We start from the raw sequence: 19,060 nt of genomic DNA, 5'->3' as shown, positions 1-19,060 counted from the left end.
TGACTACCTCTTGAAGCTCATCAAGAGAATGCCAAGAGTGTGCAAAGCAGTCATCAAAGCAAAAGGTGGCTACTTTGAAGAACCTAGAATATAAGACATATTTTCAGTTGTTTCACACTTTTTTGTTAAGTATATAATTCCACATGTGTTAATTCATAGTTTTGATGCCTTCAGTGTGAATGTACAATTTTCAAAGTCATGAAAAAAAAGAAAAATCTTTAAATGAGAAGGTGTGTCCAAACTTTTGGTCTGTACTGTACATTCCATAGGCCAGGAGCAATATACCTTTATTTTTATGTTGACCTTTGAACTTGTGTTCTTCTTTGGTTGGTCAACACAGCCTATTGTTCTTATAAACCTGAATATTGATCACTAGAGTTGATATTTGGTAATTGATGAATGGCTGTTATCTACATCTTACATCCGCTCCTACAATCTATTGTCTGCCAGTTTTGCAATACGGCGACTCAGGGTTGTTGAACAATGGATGTTTGCTAGATATGTTCAATTCCATTGTAGGGTGTTTGCCAACATTGGGGGATGAGCTGTGGATACTCGAGCATTGTGAATTAATATCATGATCCCTGACCCTTGACCTGTGAGTCATGGCTTGAAAGGACAAATGTGAACTATAAAAAGGGGGTCTCTGCATCTGTTCTGAGAGACTCTACAGGATGTCAGCCTAAGGGACCACAACCCTGGCTGGAAAAATACAGAACAGATCCATTGAACATTGCTGAACTCTGTCCCAACCTGGATTCTTCAAATCGTCTCAATCAGGTCACTTGGCCACATATCTCACTACCCTAATCCTGGCGAGCCAGCGGAAGGGTGAGACTCTGTAATTTGCACCATCTTGTGTTTTGCTGGGACTGTTCTATATGTTATTAATTGTTGGTGGTTCAATAAATTATTACCACACTATTTACTATCACCCTGTGTTGTCTGAGTAGTGTTCTGCCCACAGTAAAAGAGAGCGGGTGTTCAGTGGTATAAGCCCTGGTCCATGCGATCTTTCTAAAGACAGCCGGGCCAGCGGACAAGAGCACCCACTGACCCATGTCTTCACAATATGGATATATATTAATATATATATAATACATGTTTCTCTCCATCTTTAGCCGTACTTTTTGTATCATGGTGGGAAGAAAGCACTATTTTCACAGACAAAAATCCTTTTAAAAATAACATTGAATTATATGTTAGATATTTGGACGATGTTTTACTAATATGGGTCGGAGAAGTGGAAAAAATCCCATATTTTTTTATCCTATATCAATGCTAATGATGTAAATTTAAAATTTACTTATACTGAACCGCAGGATAAAATCAGTTTTTTGGGTTTGTTTCTCATTAGGGAATGTTAAACAACAAAAGGTTAGATATCGCAACTATAGAAAACCTATTAGTGGGAACACTACACTTAGAGCAGACGGCTGCCATCCCGCACATACTGTGAATTCAATCCCCTATGGTGAATTAAATAGAATTTATAGGAATAGCTCTGATATCACACTATTCAATGAACAAGCCAATGTAGCAACATCTAGATTAATGGAAAGGGGGTATAAGAAAAGACATATTGCTTCAGCATTAAAAAAAAGTTTTTGTGAGACATACTCATTTAAACAGAGATGATGGTATTAATAACAGCCAGAAACCAATTACAACAAAATCAAATAATAAGGACAAAAAAAACATCTTCAGTACCCCATATAGCCGCCAATTTCAGGAAATAAAAAATATTCTAAACAGATATGTCCCTATATTATTCCAAGATCGGGACTTAATCCATTTTTCAGGATTTTATTTAGTATGTGTGCCGAGAAAAGGGAGATCATTAGGTGCTACTCTTTCCCCAAGTCTATACAGGCCACAAAAAAGTGATAAAAAAATCTGGCTAAGTTGTAAAGGTTTTTTTAAATGTGCATGTTCCAAATGTACGATGTGCCAGTATACATTGCAAACTCAAAAAACTGATGCAGCCAATGATATAAAAAGATTTATTAATTGCAATACAAATTATGTTGTGTGTTTCATATATTGCAAAGAATGTAAAATAAAATAAATTGGCTGCACAATACGCAAATTAAAGAAAAGGATGGCAGAACATGTCACCAACCTCAAAAATAAAAACGCATCCTATTCAGGAGCATGCAAGCATTTTGTAGAGAGACATAAAGGGGAATTAAACAATTTTTCATTCTATGGGCTAGAAAAAGTGGATATTCCTATTAGAGGAGGGGATTGGAGGAAAAAACTCCTCCTAAGAGAATTATTTTTGATCATTAAACTTGAAACAAAATACCCCAACGTCATGAACCATAGGAATGATACTCTTTACCTAGATTAAATCTTAGGGATTTGAATGCAGGTTTTTTTTCCTCTCCTTCTGGTTTTCCTTGTGATTTAGCCTTGTGATTATGCTAATTATTCTTTAATGTGATTGATTGTTAACATATGTGTTTATTGATCAACGGTTGGTTACCATTTGTTTTTATACCATGTATCATAAGGAATCTGTATCTCAGTGAATAAGGGCTTTTTGCCAGAAACGCGTTGAGATGTATCCCCAACCTGTATGATCTTTTAAACTATTTTGTAATAAATTGAGGATTTTAATTATTTTTGGGACTCACCAAAATTATTTTCTTATATATTAAAATTAGTACACACAGCATACAATGCTCAGTTCATAGCTGATAGGCCACCAGTGTCCCCATCCCCCATCCATTAGACTAACGTCAGCTGAACCCTCTGATATCGACAGGTCCAGTTGACAAGTCTTGTGTGATTGTAGGCCCTGGACAGATGATTGTCAGGGAAGTTAAGGATCTGGCCATGGGCACCAGTGTCTGGTATTGACTCTGTTACAGAGAATACATGGGGGACTTGGTGGAGAAAGTGCTCCTGTGTGTGCGAGTGCCGGGTGAGATCGCTGCCAGTCTAACCATCGTTCAGCCAACAGCAATCTTGTGTATAGGGGGCTTAAGATTCCGGAGAGCCGTTTTAACTACATTTAAGCCATTTTGATGTATTCTTGAAATTGTGTTTTAGGACACCGATGTAGGGAAGATCTCCACAGTGGAAATAACAGTTTCATGGTAATTAAACATTAATTGCGGTTTTATGTTCTTGTCTTCTCTTATCAGATGTTGGTGGTATTTAAATCTGCCCCCATTCTAAAACGTGCTCTGAAGGTTAAGCAGGCAATGATGCAGTTATATGTGCTAAAACTTCTGAAGCTCCAGACAAAATACCTCGGACGACAGTGGAGAAAGAGCAACATGAAAACCATGTCAGCTATCTACCAAATGGTGCGCCACAGGATAAATGATGACTGGGCCTATGGCAATGGTAAGGAACTGGCGGCAACGTAAAATTCCACTGAGAATTCATTTAATTCCTTTCAGGTCCTTGATTTCTCTAGATAAAGCGCACGTGACAAATGTCCTTTTTCTTTCAGTACTGTAACCCCAGGGGCAAGCTCAGGATTTTTAAAGCGAGTTTTCCCAGTGTGTTGGTGTTTCAGAAAAAAAATTGCAAAATCCCCCCAATTACTCGGACTTTGCCAACTTTCTCCACAAATTACATCATAGATTTGTACTTGGGTTGGTATTGTGGTTAGTGATGGTATTTAATACTCAATACTTCTTCTGGTGCTTTAGGGTGAAAAAAATAATGTACTGATGGAAGTTATACATGAAGGCCATGGGTTAATATGGAAGTTTAGTGAAGGTTTAACCCCCTTATCCCCGAAGGTGGTTTAGACGTTAATGACAAGGCCAATTTTTACAATTCTGACCGCTGTCACTTTCTAAGGTAATTTACTCTGGAACGCTTCAACGGATCCCCCTGATTCTGAAACTTTTTTTTCGTGACATATTGTACTTCATGATTGTGGCAAAATTTATTCAATTTCACTTGTGTTTATTTGTGAAAAAAACGGAAATTTGGCGAAAATTTTGAAAATTTAGCAATTTTCTAAATTTGAATTTCAGCAGCAGAAGGGAAGGAAGGGAGACACAGGATCATTGACGCGCCCCCTGGGCCTGTGTTGTGCAGGGGAACCCGGAATCGGACCTGTTGTAGAATGCTGGGGGTTGTAGTCTCCGTGTGGCGGTGACCCGGTCCGTGCCCAGGGTGGTCAAACCAGTGGCAGTCTTAATGTATAGCAAATGTCCGACTACGCCACCCATGGATTGCGGTCAGTGGGGACCGCCGCTGCGCTGCCGACCGCTGAGGCTGATGTTGTTTGCGCAGCCGAGTATGGGATAACTCCCCACGGGAGAAGTATTGCCTCAGGGCAGCTAATGTGAGAGATGATGGGAGTGATGGTGTGAGGGTCCCAATGTTAATGGTGCTGGTGCGGCAAGGAATCACAGAGACGTGAGGTGCAGTTCAGGGTCTTTACTGATGGTACAAGGCAGACCCTCCCGGGAGTACTGGCTAGTATAAGGGGCCTGGTCAGTCTGAGAGCAAGCAGGAGTTCCCCTGGCCAGGTGGAGTTGTAGGCCTCCCCGTTTATCTGCACTCTTCCTGGCTACCTTGCTGTCAGCGGTTACAAGTAGCCCACGTCCCTGAGTATACCGTGTGGTGCTCACCCGTATGGCTGGTGACTTGGGGCCTTCTGTTAGCCTCCGCTCCTGGATGGCGGCGCTGGTCCCTTCTTTGTGACTGAGCCTCCGGGCTTCTATGGCCAGAGGACCTGGAATCCCCTGCCGGCTGGTTTCTGCTGCTGGGTATATATCAGTCCCCACAGCCTCGGACTCCTGTGTCCGGTTTTAGTAACTTCAGCCAGGGCGAGCTATATCTCTGCTCACAGCCCCTGGCCTTCTGCCTCTGCTCCTACAGAGCTCCTGATGTATCTTTTCCTGTGTCTGGAACTTTACTCCAGGCTCTCCTGACCAGAGAAACCTCCCACTTGCTCTCAGACATAATATCTCTATTACTGTGGCAACCAGACCCCTGGGGTGTCACATCATTACTAGTGGGTAGGCGGAGCCCCACAGGATAGTTCACCTCAGATTTATAAAAAGTGGCGACCGGACCCTCCAGCCTAGGCTCCTCCTACTCCCATGATTCTCCAGTCTAAAATTTGAGGTCGCAGACGATAGTCGCTGCCTTTGCAGCTCCTCAGAAGATTTTTTTATTTTTATCCCGGAGATGTGGACCCCCCTTGGTCTAGAGGTCTCAGGGGGTCTCAGCGCTGCTGGGACCCCCATCCCTCCCCTGGCGGATCTGCGTACCCCCTAAGGCGGTCCCCGCAGAACCCTGCCGGCCCCGGGGGATACAGGGCGCTTCCTGGCGGAAACGCAAACCGCGCCTGTGGGGTCCCTGCGCTCTCCACCGTGGGGGAAGCTAAGGGCCACGGTGCCACACATCCCTGGGGGTCCCTGTGGCGCTCAGCTGGGTAAGTGCTCAGTATGTATGAGTCCATCAGCGGCTGCTGCGGCAGCCGCTGCTACTTTAATCAATGCGGTGACTGCTGTTTTTTTCTTTTTATCCGCAGGTGGAATCCCTGCAGTGAGGTGTCAGACGAGCGGGAGCGGAGGACGGAGAAGCCGCGCGCTTTTTTGAACGGCAGCGGGGGGCGTGGCCTCGCGTCCCCTCGGCTGCCTGTCTTTTGCGGGCAGGAAGCGCTCTAAGCGCGCGCTGGAGCGGTTCCCGCCCCTTCCTCTTCCGGCTTCTTCATGCACGGTGGCCATACCGAGCGGCGTCCTCCTGCTCCTAGCTCGTCTCTCGTCTCTCTCTCTCCCTCATTCCGACCGGGAAGAGCAGTCACCGCGGCCAGCTGGGTGAATCGCTTCTGTCTTTAAGGCAGAAGGTTCCTTTCTCACCTCCGCAGCGCGGGGCACCTCTCTGCAACCCTGTTAAGGTAGTCAGACTGTGCTGTACCTGCCGCTGTTACCTCTCAGCTGAGGTATTTCTGGGGCTCGCACACCTCTTTTAAAAAAAGCAGAGGTTGTCCGCGGTCTGCAGCATTAACCCCTCGAAGGCAGTTAACCCTTAAACCTTGCTCTGTCGGGCAGCTGGGGTAGCTTTCTCTCCTAGAGGAGCTGTAACCCTTCAGCGCTTGGTTTCCCCTGGGAAGAACAGGCTGTGGTACGGGATCACTCTGTCCTAGTTACTGACCACACCTTTAAGGGGTTATTCGGCCTTTCAAATTTCTGTGTGAGGGCATGTCGGATCAGGGTCCAGAAGGCGCGGACCGCCTCCCAGGTCCGCTTCAGGATCTGTCTCGCGTATCTGACACGCAGGAGTCCTCGACGGCGTCAAGTTTAACGCTGGTCGGGGGGCTCAGTGATGTTAAAGTGGAGGCGCTCACTCGCTCCATTGATAGCCTGTCTGGCCTTCTAGGTCATTGGGTATAAGCTAAATCCCAACAGACTTCTCGTGGCAAGAAGCGCCACAGGCCGGTACTGTCCCCTCCGCACAGCGAGACGGAGGCCTCAGAAACTCCGACAAGCTCTGCTGGGGAGATCTCCGATTCTGACGAAGAGGATCGGCAGGGGCGCTCTGCTTCACTTTTGGGCCGTGTGGATGCCTTTATTGTGGCTATGAGAGAGGCGTTACAGTTGCCTGATGAGGTATCGAGACGCCCTGGTAAGTCGGCCCGGCTGTTTTAGGAGTCGCGTCGGACTCGGTCGACTCTGCCATCACTTGATGAGCTTAGCGAGCGGTGGAGAAAGAACGCCTGTGTCCGGATAAGCGTTTTCAGGGGACATGGATTTTTGATGCTCTGTACCCCTGTTCCACGGAGACGGTCACTAATTGGGTTCCCTCTCCTGAGGTGGACGTTCCTTTATCTCAGCTGAGTAAATCTTCTCTGCTTCCTGTTAAAGGGAAGGCGAGTCTGCAGGATCCGCTAGACAGAAAGACAGAGTTAGCGGCGAAATCCATCTACGAGGCCGCGGGTCATGGATTCCGAGCATCTTTAGGAGCCATGTGTGCTGGTGAGGCGTCTCTGCGGTGGTTGGATCAGCTACGGACGGCGTGGCAAGATGGGACCCCGTTATCGGAGGTAGAAACACTCATCCAGTTGTTGGAAGAGGCGGCCCGATATGGCAGAGACGCAGTTCTGGATACTACTTCGGTTCTGTCCAGAGCGCAATCCTCGGCCGTCACAGTCAGAAGAGCGCTGTGGCTGAAGCAGTGGACTGGAGACGCTGTATCCAAGCAAGGTTTGCTGAGTCTGGCGTACAAGCGCGGTCAGCTTTTTGGTTCTGACCTCACGGAGCTGATTGCTAAGGCCAAAGCAAAGGATACGGCTTTGCCGCAGCGGAGAGCAGCGGCGTCTACGTCTGGCAAGTCTAGTGTCGGTGGTGGTTGTCGGTCCTTTCGGCCCAGGGGACGGTTCGGTCAGCCCTCTTGGGGATCGGGTCGTCCCTCGTCTTCTGGAAAGAAGACCTCTCAAAAATCCCGTACTCCCTGGAAACAGAATTTCCGTCAAGACAAACGGGAAACTGACAAAAAGCCCGCTAAGGCGGACTGATGCCAGGTGCTCACCCGAGGGTTCCCGGGTGGGGGGTCGTCTGCTCCAATTCGAGTCGACTTGGGCATTCCACGTATCGGACGCCTGGGTGACGCGGGTTATCTCGGCAGGCTATTTCATAGAGTTTCATTCTCAACCCCCAGACAGGTTTTGCCAGTCTCGCATCCCGTCCGAGCCCAAGCTGGCAGCTGCACTGCTGCGGGAGGTCGATTCTCTTCTGCAGAACGGCGTAGTGGTTACGGTTCCACCGGAGGACTGGGGAAGGGGGTTTTACTCCATCCTCTTTGTGGTTCCCAAAAAGGAGGACAAGTTTCGCCCCATTCTGGATCTCAAAGAGTTGAATCTTCATGTCCGGACCCGGAAGTTCCGCATGGAATCTCTTCGCTCTGTTGTGGCGGCCCTGTCACAGTACGATTTTTTGTTGTCAATCGACATCCGAGATGCCTATTTGCATGTCCCCATTGGAAGGGCCCACCAGCGCTTCCTGCGTTTTGCCATAGGTCAGGCTCATTATCAGTTTGTGGCCCTGCCGTTCGGGTTGGCCTCGGCGCCCAGGGTTTTTACAAAAATTCTGGTGCCACTTATGGCAATTCTCCGAAGACAAGGGATTACGATTTTTCCCTACCTGGACGACCTGTTGATAGTGTCATCCACAGCGGAGGAGGCGGTGACAGCTCGCGATCTATCCCTTCAGCACCTGGAAGACTTCGGGTGGCTGGTCAATTGGAAGAAGTCATCTCTGGAGCCGTCACAGTCAATCCTGTTCCTCGGAATGCATTTCGACACGGTACGGGCAGTGGTGTCCCTGCCTCCGGACAAACAAGCAAACCTTCGTCACCAGGTTCAAGCCATGAGGTCGACGACGGCAATGTCCCTTCGAAGGTGTATGCGCCTTCTGGGTCTGATGGTATTGTCACCACCGTTTGCTCAATTTCATTCCAGGGGTCTCCAAGATCTCATTCTGACCCATTGGGATCAATCGCCGGCTTCGCTGGATCGCAGTGTCATTATCTCCCGCAGGGTGCGAGAGTCTCTCAGATGGTGGTTACGTCCGGAGGTGTTATCCCTGGGGAAATCTTTCCTCCTTCCACGGTGGTCGGTCATAACCACCGATGCCAGCCTGACGGGCTGGGGGGGAGTTTGGAACGATCTCTGGATTCAGGGAGTCTGGTTGTCAGAAGAGTCTTCTCTGCCGATCAATATCCTGGAGTTGAGGGCAATTTTTCTCTGCCTCCGCCATTGGACGGTCCCTTTGAGCGGTCTGCCAGTCCGAGTTCAGACGGACAATGCGACAGCGGTCGCATATATCAACCATCAAGGCGGGACGAGGAGTTCCAGACTCATGATGGAGGTCTCTCGGATCATGTTATGGGCCGAGTCCAGGGTTCCAGTCATCTCCGCGATTCACATTCCAGGAGTGCGGAATATCACAGCGGATTTTCTCAGTCGCGAGCAAGTGGATCCGGGAGAATGGAGTCTTCATCCGGAAGTGTTTGCACTGCTGTGCTCCCGTTGCGGAACTCCCGAAGTGGATTTGATGGCATCCAGGCTGAACGCCAGGATTCCGACGTTCATGTCCAGGTACAAGGACTCAGAGGCCGTGGCGGTGGATGCTCTAGTAGCCCCGTGGGACCAGTTCGAGCTGATCTACGTATTTCCACTGGTATCTTTACTACCTCTGGTGATCAGACGGATCAAACTCGAGCGAATCTCGGCAATTTTGGTGGCGCCAGATTGGCCAAGGAGGGCGTGGTTTTCAACGCTGGTGTCGCTTCTGGCAGCACCTCCGTTTCCACTACCTCTTCGCCCGGACTTGTTAACCCAAGGACCCATTCGTCATCCGGGCCTGAAGTCTCTTCGTTTGACGGCGTGGCTCTTGAGACCGAAATCTTGACCCGTCAAGGGTTTTCAGCCGAGGTCATTGCCACTCTGCGAGTGGCCAGAGGGCCTCCTACGACTAGGGTTTATCACAAAACTTGGGAGGCCTTCTTTTCGTGGTGTTCTGGATCTTCAAGAAACCCGAGGGTTTTTTCCATTCCCAACTTCTTGGCCTTCCTGCAATATGGATTGTACAAGGGTCTGGCAGTCAGTACCTTGCGGGGTCAGGTATCTGCTCTATCCTTGCTTTTTCGGAAGGCTATTGCCTCGCGCAGGGATGTGCGTTCCTTTTTTCACGGGGTAACACGTCAGTTTCCGCCTCGGAAGAAGTTTGTGGCTCCTTGGCGTCTTAATCTAGTCTTGGAGACTCTTCAACACAGACCTTTTGAGCCTATGGATTCTGCTACGCTTTTTTTGCTTTCTTGGAAGGTGGCCTTTCTGGTGGCGTTCACCTCTTTGACAAGGGTTTCTGAATTGGCGGCACTGTCTTGCTCGCCCCCTTTTCTGGAATTCCACTCGGATCGTGTGGTGCTTCGCCCCCGTTGTGACTTTCTGCCTAAAGTGGTGTCACGTTTCCATGTTAATCAGGACATCGTGTTGCCCTCACTCTGTCCAGAACCAAGGAATTCAAAGGAGCGGGCCTTGCACTCGTTGGATTTAGTGCGGGCTTTGAAATTTTATCTTTCAATCACGCAAGGGTTTCGGAAGTCGGACTCTCTTTTTGTGATTCCTGCTGGTCGTCGACGTGGTCAGCGGGCTTCCAAAGACACTAGAGCTCGGTGGATACGGTCGGCTATCCTAGAGGCGTACCGGCTTAGAGGCGAGCCTTGCCCTATTAAGGTTCGAGCTCACTCCACTAGAGCTGTGGGGTCGTCGTGGGCCTTTCACCAAGGGGCCTCGGTAGCTCAACTCTGCCGGGCAGCTACCTGGCGTTCCGTTCACACTTTTACAAAATTTTATAAGGTGGACGTCAGTGCTTCCGCTGATGCGGCCCTAGGACGTAGGGTCCTGCAGGCTGCGGTGGTTTAGGTTATCTCTTTAACTTTAGTTTAGCGCTGGTTGCGCTTTTATCTAAGTTGTTGGGGTGTTGGCGATTCTGCCACTGTTTCCCACCCTTAAGTTCTGGACTGCTTTGGGACGTCCCACTAGTAATGATCCTGTGTCTCCCTTCCTTCCCTTCTGCTGCTGAAAGACGGATTTTGGTAAGACCTTACCTGTAAAATCCTTTTCAGCGAAGGAAGGAAGGGAGACACAGCACCCTCCCATGGCAGAAGTTTATTATAGTTTTTCAGATGCGGCGCGACCCCTCTCTGATGGCGGTTATCTGGGTTGGGGTTGGCGCGCAAAGGCTCTGTTCCAGCATTGCCAGCTCATCGCAGTTGTCAGGTCCAGTGAGTAGTACCTGGGACTGTGTGGTTTCTTCTACTATATGCATAACCTGTTCTCTCATTTTTTTCTGAGTTTTCAGAAGAGGTTGTGTTGCTCCGCTGGTGTTATCTGCTCTTCCTTAGCTTGTGTACGGACTGGAGAATCATGGGAGTAGGAGGAGCCTAGGCTGGAGGGGCCGGTCGTCACTTTTTATAAATCTGAGGTGAACTATCCTGTGGGGCTCCGCCTACCCACTAGTAATGATCCTGTGTCTCCCTTCCTTCCTTCGCTGAAAAGGATTTTACAGGTAAGGTCTTACCAAAATCCGTCTTTTTATGCCCTTAAATCAGAGAGATACAGTACAGACCAAAAGTTTGGACACACCTTCTCATTTAAAGATTTTTCTGTATTTTCCTGACTATGAAAATTGTACATTCACACTGAAGGCATGAAAACTATGAATTAACACATGTGGAATTATATACTTAGCAAAAAAGTGTGAAACAACTGAAAATATGTCTTATATTCTAGGTTCTTCAAAGTAGCCACCTTTTGCTTTGATGACTGCTTTGCACACTCTTGGCATTCTCTTGATGAGCTTCAAGAGGTAGTCACCGGAAATGGTCTTCCAACAATCTTGAAGGAGTTCCCAGAGATGCTTAGCACTTGTGGCCCTTTTGCCTTCACTCTGCGGTCCAGCTCACCCCAAACCATCTCGATTGGGTTCCGGTCTGGTGACTGTGGAGGCCAGGTCATCTGGCATAGCACCCCATCACTCTTCTCCTTGGTCAAATAGCCCTTACACAGCCTGGAGGTGTGTTTGGGGTCATTGTCCTGTTCCAAAAAAAATGATGGTCCAAATAAACGCAAACCGGATGGAATAGCATGCCGCTGCAAGATGCTGTGGTAGCCATGCTGGTTCAGTATGCCTTCAATTTTGAATAAATCCCCAACAGTGTCACCAGCAAAGCACCCCCACACCATCACACCTCCTCCTCCATGCTTCACGGTGGGAACCAGGCATGTAGAGTTCATCCGTTCACCTTTTCTGCATCGCACAAAGACATGGTGGTTGGAACCCAAGATCTGAAATTTGGACTCATCGGACCAAAGCACAGATTTCCACTGGTCTAATGTTCATTCCTTGTCTCTTCTGCTTGTTGCCTGTCCTTAGCAGTGGTTTCCTAGCAGCTATTTTACCATGAAGGCCTGCTGCACAAAGTCTCCTCTTAACAGTTGTTGAAGAGATGTGTCTGCTGCTAGAACTCTGTGTGGCATTGACCTGGTCCCTAATCTGAGCTGCTGTTAACCTGCGATTTCTGAGGCTGGTGACTCGGATAAACTTATCCTCAGAAGCAGAGGTGACTCTTGGTCTTCCTTTCCTAGGGCGGTCCTCATGTGAGCCAGTTTCTTTGTAGCGCTTGATGGTTTTTGCAACTTCACTTGGGGACACTTTCAAAGTTTTCCCAATTTTTCTGACTGACTGACCTTCTTTTCTTAAAGTAATGATGGCCACTCGTTTTTCTTTACTTAGCTGCTTTTTTCTTGCCATAATACAAATTCTAACAGTCTATTCAGTAGGATTATCAGCTGTGTATCCACCAGACTTCTGCACAACACAACTGATGGTCCCAATCCCATTTACAAGGCAAGAAATCCCACTTATTAAACCTGACAGGGCACACCTGTGAAGTGAAAACCGTTTCCGGTGACTACCTCTTGAAGCTCATCAAGAGAATGCCATGAGTGTGCAAAGCAGTCATCAAAGCAAAAGGTGGCTACTTTGAAGAACATAGAATATTAGACATATTTTCAGTTGTTTCACACTTTTTTGTTAAGTATATAATTCCACATGTGTTAATTCATAGTTTTGATGCCTTCAGTGTAAATGTACAATTTTCATAGTCATGAAAATACAGAAAAATCTTTAAATGAGAAGGTGTGTCCAAACTTTTGGTCTGTACTGTATGTCACACAAAATAGTTAATAAATAACATTTCCCACATGTCTACTTTACATCAGCACAATTTTGGAACCAACATTTTTTTTATTAGGGAGCTACAGTGGTGGCCAAAAGTATTGGCACCCCTGCAATTCTGTCAGATAATACTCAGTTTCTTCCTGAAAATGATTGCAATCACAAATTCTTTGGTATTATTATCTTTATTTAATTTGTCTTCAATGAAAACACACAAAAAGAATTGTCCTAAAGCTAAATTGGATACAATTCCACACCAAACCTAAAAAAGGGGGTGGACAAAAGTATTGGCACCCTTTGAAAAATCATGTGATGCTTCTCTAATTCGTGTAATTAACAGCACCTGTAACTTACCTGTGGCACCTAACAGGTGTTGGCAATAACTAAATCACACTTGCAGCCAGTTAACATGGATTATAGTTGACTCAACCTCTGTCCTGTGTCCTTGTGTGTACCACATTGAGCATGGAGAAAAGAAAGAAGACCAAAGAACTGTCTGAGGACTTGAGAAACCAAATTGTGAGGAAGCATGAGCAATCTCAAGGCTACAAATCCATCTCCAAAGACCTGAATGTTCCTGTGTCTTCCGTGCGCAGTGTCATCAAGAAGTTTAAAGCCCATGGCACTGTGGCTAACCTCCCTAGATGTGGACGGAAAATAAAAATTGACGAGAGATTTCAACGCAAGATTGTGCGGATGGTGGATAAAGAACCTCGACTAACATCCAAACAAGTTCAAGCTGCCCTGCAGTCCGAGGGTACAACAGTGTCAACCCCTACTATCGGTCGGCGTCTGAATGAAAAGGGACTGTATGGTAGGATACCCAGGAAGACACCACTTCTTACCCTGAGACATAAAAAAGCCAGGCTGGAGCTTGCCAAAACTTACCTGAGAAAGCCTAAAACGTTTTGGAAGAATGTTCTCTGGTCAGATGAGACAAAAGTAGAGCTTTTTGGGAAAAAGCATCAACATAGAGTGTACAGGGAAAAAAAAGAGGCATTCAAAGAAAAGAACACGGTCCCTACAGTCAAACATGGCGGAGGTTCCCTGATGTTTTGGGGTTGCTTTGCTGCCTCTGGCACTGGACTGCTTGACTGTGTGCATGGCATTATGAAGTCTGAAGACTACCAACAAATTTTGCAGCATAATGTAGGGCCCAGTGTGAGAAAGCTGGGTCTCCCTCAGAGGTCATGGGTCTTCCAGCAGGACAATGACCCAAAACACACTTCCAAAAGCACTATAAAATGGTTTGAGAGAAAGCACTGGAGACTTCTAAGGTGGCCAGCAATGAGTCCAGACCTGAATCCCATGGAACACCTGTGGAGAGATCTCAAAATGGCAGTTTGGAGAAGGCACCCTTTAAATATCAGGGACCTGGAGCAGTTTGCCAAAGAAGAATGGTCTACAATTCCAGCAGAGCATTGTAAGAAACTCATTGATGGTTACCGGATGCGGTTGTTCGCAGTTATTTTGGCTAAAGGTTGTGCAACCAAGTATTAGGCTGAGGGTGCCAATACTTTTGTCTGGCCCATTTTTGGAGTTTTGTGTGAAATGATCAATGATTTGAATTTTGCTTCATTCTCTTTTGTCTTTTTTCCTTGCAAGCAAATTAAATGAAGAGAATAATACCAAAGAATTTGTGATTGCAATCATTTTCTGGAAGAAACTGAGTATTATCTGACAGAATTGCAGGGGTGCCAATACTTTCGGCCACCACTGTATAAGGGTTAAAAGTTGACCAGCGATTTTCTCATTTTTAAAACAAAATTTACCAAACTATTTTTTTAGGGACCACATCACATTTGAAGTCCCTTTGAGGGGTCTTTATGACAGAAAATACCCAAGAGTGACACCATTCTAAAAACTGCACCCCTCAAGGTACTCAAAACCACATTCAAGAAGTTTATTAACCCTTCAGGTGCTTCACAGGAATTTTGGGAAAGTGGAAGAAAAAAATGAACATTTACATTTTTTCACAAAAATGTTACTTTAGACCCAATTTTTTTTATTTTTGCAGGGATAACAGGAAAAAATAGACCGCAAAATTTGTTGTACAATTTCCCCTGAGCACGCAGATACCCAATATGTGGGTAAAAACCACTGTTTGGGCGCAAGGCAGGGATCAGAAGGAAAGGCGCGCCATTTCACTTTTTGAATGTGAAATTTGCTTGAATAATTAACGGACACCATGTTGCGTTTGGGGAGCCCCTGATGTGCCTAAACAGTCGGAACCCCCCAAAAGTTACACCATTTTGGAAACTAGATCCCTCAGAGAACTTATCTAGATGTGTGGTGAGCACCTTGAACCCCCAGGTGCTTCACAGAAGTTTAGAACAATGAACTGTAAAAATAAAATTTTCACATTTTTGCAACAAAAATGTTTTTCAGCCTCCAATTTTGCATTTTAATGAGGGTAATAGCAGAAATTGCACCATGCAATTTGTGCAATTCCTCCTGAGCACGCAGATACCCCATATGTGGGGGAAAACCACTGTTTGGGCGCACGGCAGGGCTCGGAAGGGAAGGAGTGCCATTTGACTTTTTGAATGTAAAATTTGCTTGAATAATTAGCGTATGTGCCCCTGATGTGCCTAAACAGTGGAAACCCCCCACAAGTGACACCATTTTGGAAACTAGAACCCTCAGGGAACTTGTCTAGATGTGTGGTGAGCACCCTGAACCCCCAAGTGCTTTACAGAAGTTTATAACATGATGCCGTGAAAATAAAAAAAATCAAACTTTTTCCACAAAAATGATGTTTTAGCCCCAAATTTTTTATTTTCACAAGGGTAAGAGGAGAAAATGGACCCCAAAAACTTTTGTGCAATTTCTCCTGAGTACGCCAATACCCCATATGTGGGGAAAATACAGTGTTTGGGCGCATAGCAGGGTTCAGAAGGGAAGGAGCACTGTGTGACTTTTTGAACGCAAAATTGGCTGGAATTGAGAGCGGACGCCATGTGGCGTTTGGAGAGCCTCTGATGTGCCTAAATAGTGGAAACCCCCCACAAGTGACCCCATTTCGGAAACTAGCCCCCTCAAGGATTTTATCAAGGGGTATAGTGAACATTTTGAACCCAGATGTACGACACAGATTTTGATAACATTAGGTCATCATATTGAATAAGTTGTCATTAGTCTTGAGCGCAAGTGCTCGCTACTTGAGTTTGCATCGGGTACTCAGGTATGCACCATGTATCGCGCGTGCTCGAGTGACATGCTCGAGTCCCCGCCCGCATGTTTTACGGTTATTAGACACCCAAAAAAGGATCGCTTGTGAATGACAGGCAATCCCTGCGAGTTTTTTTTTGGCCGCGAAGCATATGGGGCGGAGACACGAGCATATCACTCGAGCATCCGCGACACTTAGTGTATACCCAAGCACCCGATGCAAACTCAAGTAGCATGCACTTGCGCTCAACACTAGTCACCATATTGTCATCTTTTTTTTTTACTTTTGAAAAAAATCCCAATCCTAATACAACCCCAATCCTAACCCTAACCCTAGCCCCAACACTAACCCTAGAGTTTATTTTTCACGCCGTTCCTCGTGCGGTATAAGTGATTTGACGACTTTATTCTTCAGGTCGGTGCGATTACAGCGATACCAGAATCATATCGGGTTTTTATGATTGACCGCTGTCTCACACTAAAAGACGCATTTTTTTTGCAAAATCTAGTTTTTGCAACGCCATATTTTGAGAGCTATAATTTTTCCATATTTTGGCCGACAGTCATGTGACGGCTTGTTTTTTGCGGGATGAGTTGACGTTTTTATTGGTACCATTTTCATGCACGTGACATTTTTGATCGCTTTCTATTCCGTTTTTTGGGAGACAGAATAAACAAAAACCAACAATTCAGGAATTGTGTTTTGTTTTTTTTTTGTTTTTTTTATGCTGTTTCTGCGTGTGGTAAAATTGATAAGGTATCTTTATTCTTCGGGTCAGTACTTTTACAATGGTACCACATTTATATCTTTTTTCTATGTTTTGGCGCTTTTACACAATGAAAGCTATTTTATAGAAAAAAAATATTTTTTGCATCACTTTATTCTGAGAGCTATAACTTTTTTATTTTCGGCTGATGGACCTATATGGCAGCTTGTTTTTTGCAGGACACGATGACGTTTTCAGAGGTACCATTTTTATTTATATTAGTCTTTTTGATCACGTTTTATTCCATTTTTTGTTTGGCGGTATGATAAAGCATCGTTTTTTATTTTTGTCTTTTACCGTGTTAACTAAAGGGGTTAAATAGTGGGACAGTTTTATAGGTCAGGTCGTTGCGGACGCGGCGATACCAAATATGTGTACTTTTATTGTTTTTGGTTTTTTTCATAATATTTATTGATGGGTACATTATATTTTTATTTTTGGTGGATTATTTTTTTTATTTTTATTTTTTCATTTTTTAACAGTTTTTTACTTTTATACTTTATCCCACTATGGGACTTTCACTTTTTTTTACTTTGATCGCCTGTATAGCATAGGGATGGAGCACCATCCCTGTGCTATACAGGCTGTAAGCGCTGCAGATTCAGAAGATACTTTGGTCATGCACTGCGCATGATCAAAGTACCTTCCTGCTGTCTGGTGACCCAGATGTTGTCATGTCGACATCCGGGTCATCATGACAACCACGGGACCCGGCCTCAGACAGCGTGGGACGCCGGGGAAGAGGTGCGTATCGGCGCTTACCTCCGCAATGCTGTGATCGATGTGCCGGGAGCGGTGTGGGACCGCTCCCAGCACATAACACCGGGTGTAATCTGACAGCCGGCGGCGATCGCGCCCGCACAGCCTGTGTGCAGGCAAAATCAACCGGGTGTACAAATACGTACCTGGCTCTTAAAGCCCAGGGCGCAGGTATGTATTAGTACGCCCTGGGCTTTTAAGGGGTTAATACTTAAAGCGTAATCGCCGTTTTTTAATTTTTATTTCATAAATCAATAGTACACATGAAAATAAGCAACTTTGTAATATATCTTATCAGACTAATTTGCTTCTTTCTTTGCCAGAATTGATCAGGTATTATCAAAATTCTTGATTCTGAGGTAAAATCTGTATTCAGTGAAGACAGACTTTCCCATTCCTGAGATAGGAGATGGCAGATACTACTGATACAATTCTATGTAGGGGGAGGAGCTCTGTCTCTAGCTCCTCCTCCCGTCTACATAGGAGTTGGCAGCTGCTATTGATGCAAACCTATCTCAGGAATGGGAAAATGTCTTCACTGAATACAGATTTTATCTCAGAATTGAGAATTTTGATAATTTGATCATTTCTGTCACAGAAAGAAGCAGATCTCTGATACGATATATTACAAAGTTGCTTACCTTCATGTGTACTATTGATTTATGAAAGAAAAATGAAAGTGACCGTTACCCTTTTAACCATTACTTGGAATTATATTAGTACATTGTTTGCATGGTGCATTCACACTGATCCGCATGACAATCTGCCTCCAGAGCTTATTTTAAATGAAAAGGGACTTTACCAGTATGAGACATGTAATGACTGAAAGTCTGCTCTCTTGATCTACATGTCTCAGGTTGGTGACGTCCCCCCTTTTTTTTTTTTTTAATCGGATAAATTTTTATTAAACATATCAAAACTTGGAACAGATATTACATGATAGTACTCGTTTTACAATATTACAGTAAGTCCCCCCCATGGAGACCTTTATTTCTCTTTTTTTTTTTTTTTTTATCCCCCCCCTTCTTTCCTTTCCTTTCCCTACTTTACTCCTTTTCTTTCCTTCCCCTACTCCCTTTCCTTCTCTTCCCCTTTTCTTCTTTCCTTCTTCCCTCTCCAGTCCGCCATGGTGACGTCCCCTTTAATTTAAAATAAGCTCTGGAGGCAGATTCTCATGCAGATCTATGTCCGGCCAATAGATCTTAACAGCTCATTACATATAGGAAAAACATGAATATCTGTGGAATATTATATCGGTTTACAGATATTAAGGTAGCATTTTAGTCCACTTTTTATGACCTACATGCCCATATAAACTGCTTAGAAGGGTTGAACCTACTAACAGATGCCCTTTAAAGTGGATCAGTCACAAGTTTTCACAATACACAAAAAATGCATTTATTATACCAACCTCATCAGGTCTAAGAGATTAATTTATTTACTTTTAAAATACGTGTTAAGATATTAAGGTGATCATTTTTAGTTTAGCCGTAGAAAGAAATGGCTCATTAATTCAAGTGAATACAATTTCCAACCATCTAGCTGGACTGAGAGCTGCGGCTTGTACTGAGCAATGTGAGATCTCGGCAGCAGGAGGGTCCCTGAAGCGCTTTCTGGCTAGGTAGAGTGAAATTGAATTAAAGG

At 45.4% G+C, this 19,060-nt stretch overlaps 1 protein-coding gene across 1 annotated transcript in view; it reads left to right on the top strand.

The window, feature by feature from the left end:
• LOC141207937 (striatin-interacting protein 2-like) overlaps window positions 1–19,060 on the top strand; it is a 30,336-nt gene that overhangs the window by 9,666 nt on the left and 1,610 nt on the right. The window contains exon 4 of the mRNA XM_073664504.1: window positions 3,153–3,357. Within this exon, the coding sequence (XP_073520605.1) occupies window positions 3,153–3,357 (205 nt within the window). The remainder of the gene's footprint in view (window positions 1–3,152; window positions 3,358–19,060) is intronic.

Source organism: Phyllobates terribilis, unplaced genomic scaffold, assembly GCF_046119375.1.
Source record: "Phyllobates terribilis strain yellow unplaced genomic scaffold, ASM4611937v1 Scaffold_168__1_contigs__length_4147262, whole genome shotgun sequence".
NCBI lineage: Eukaryota > Metazoa > Chordata > Amphibia > Anura > Dendrobatidae > Phyllobates > Phyllobates terribilis.
Note: the sequence above shows the minus strand (reverse complement) of the source record. Positions and strands in the feature narration are given on the sequence as shown.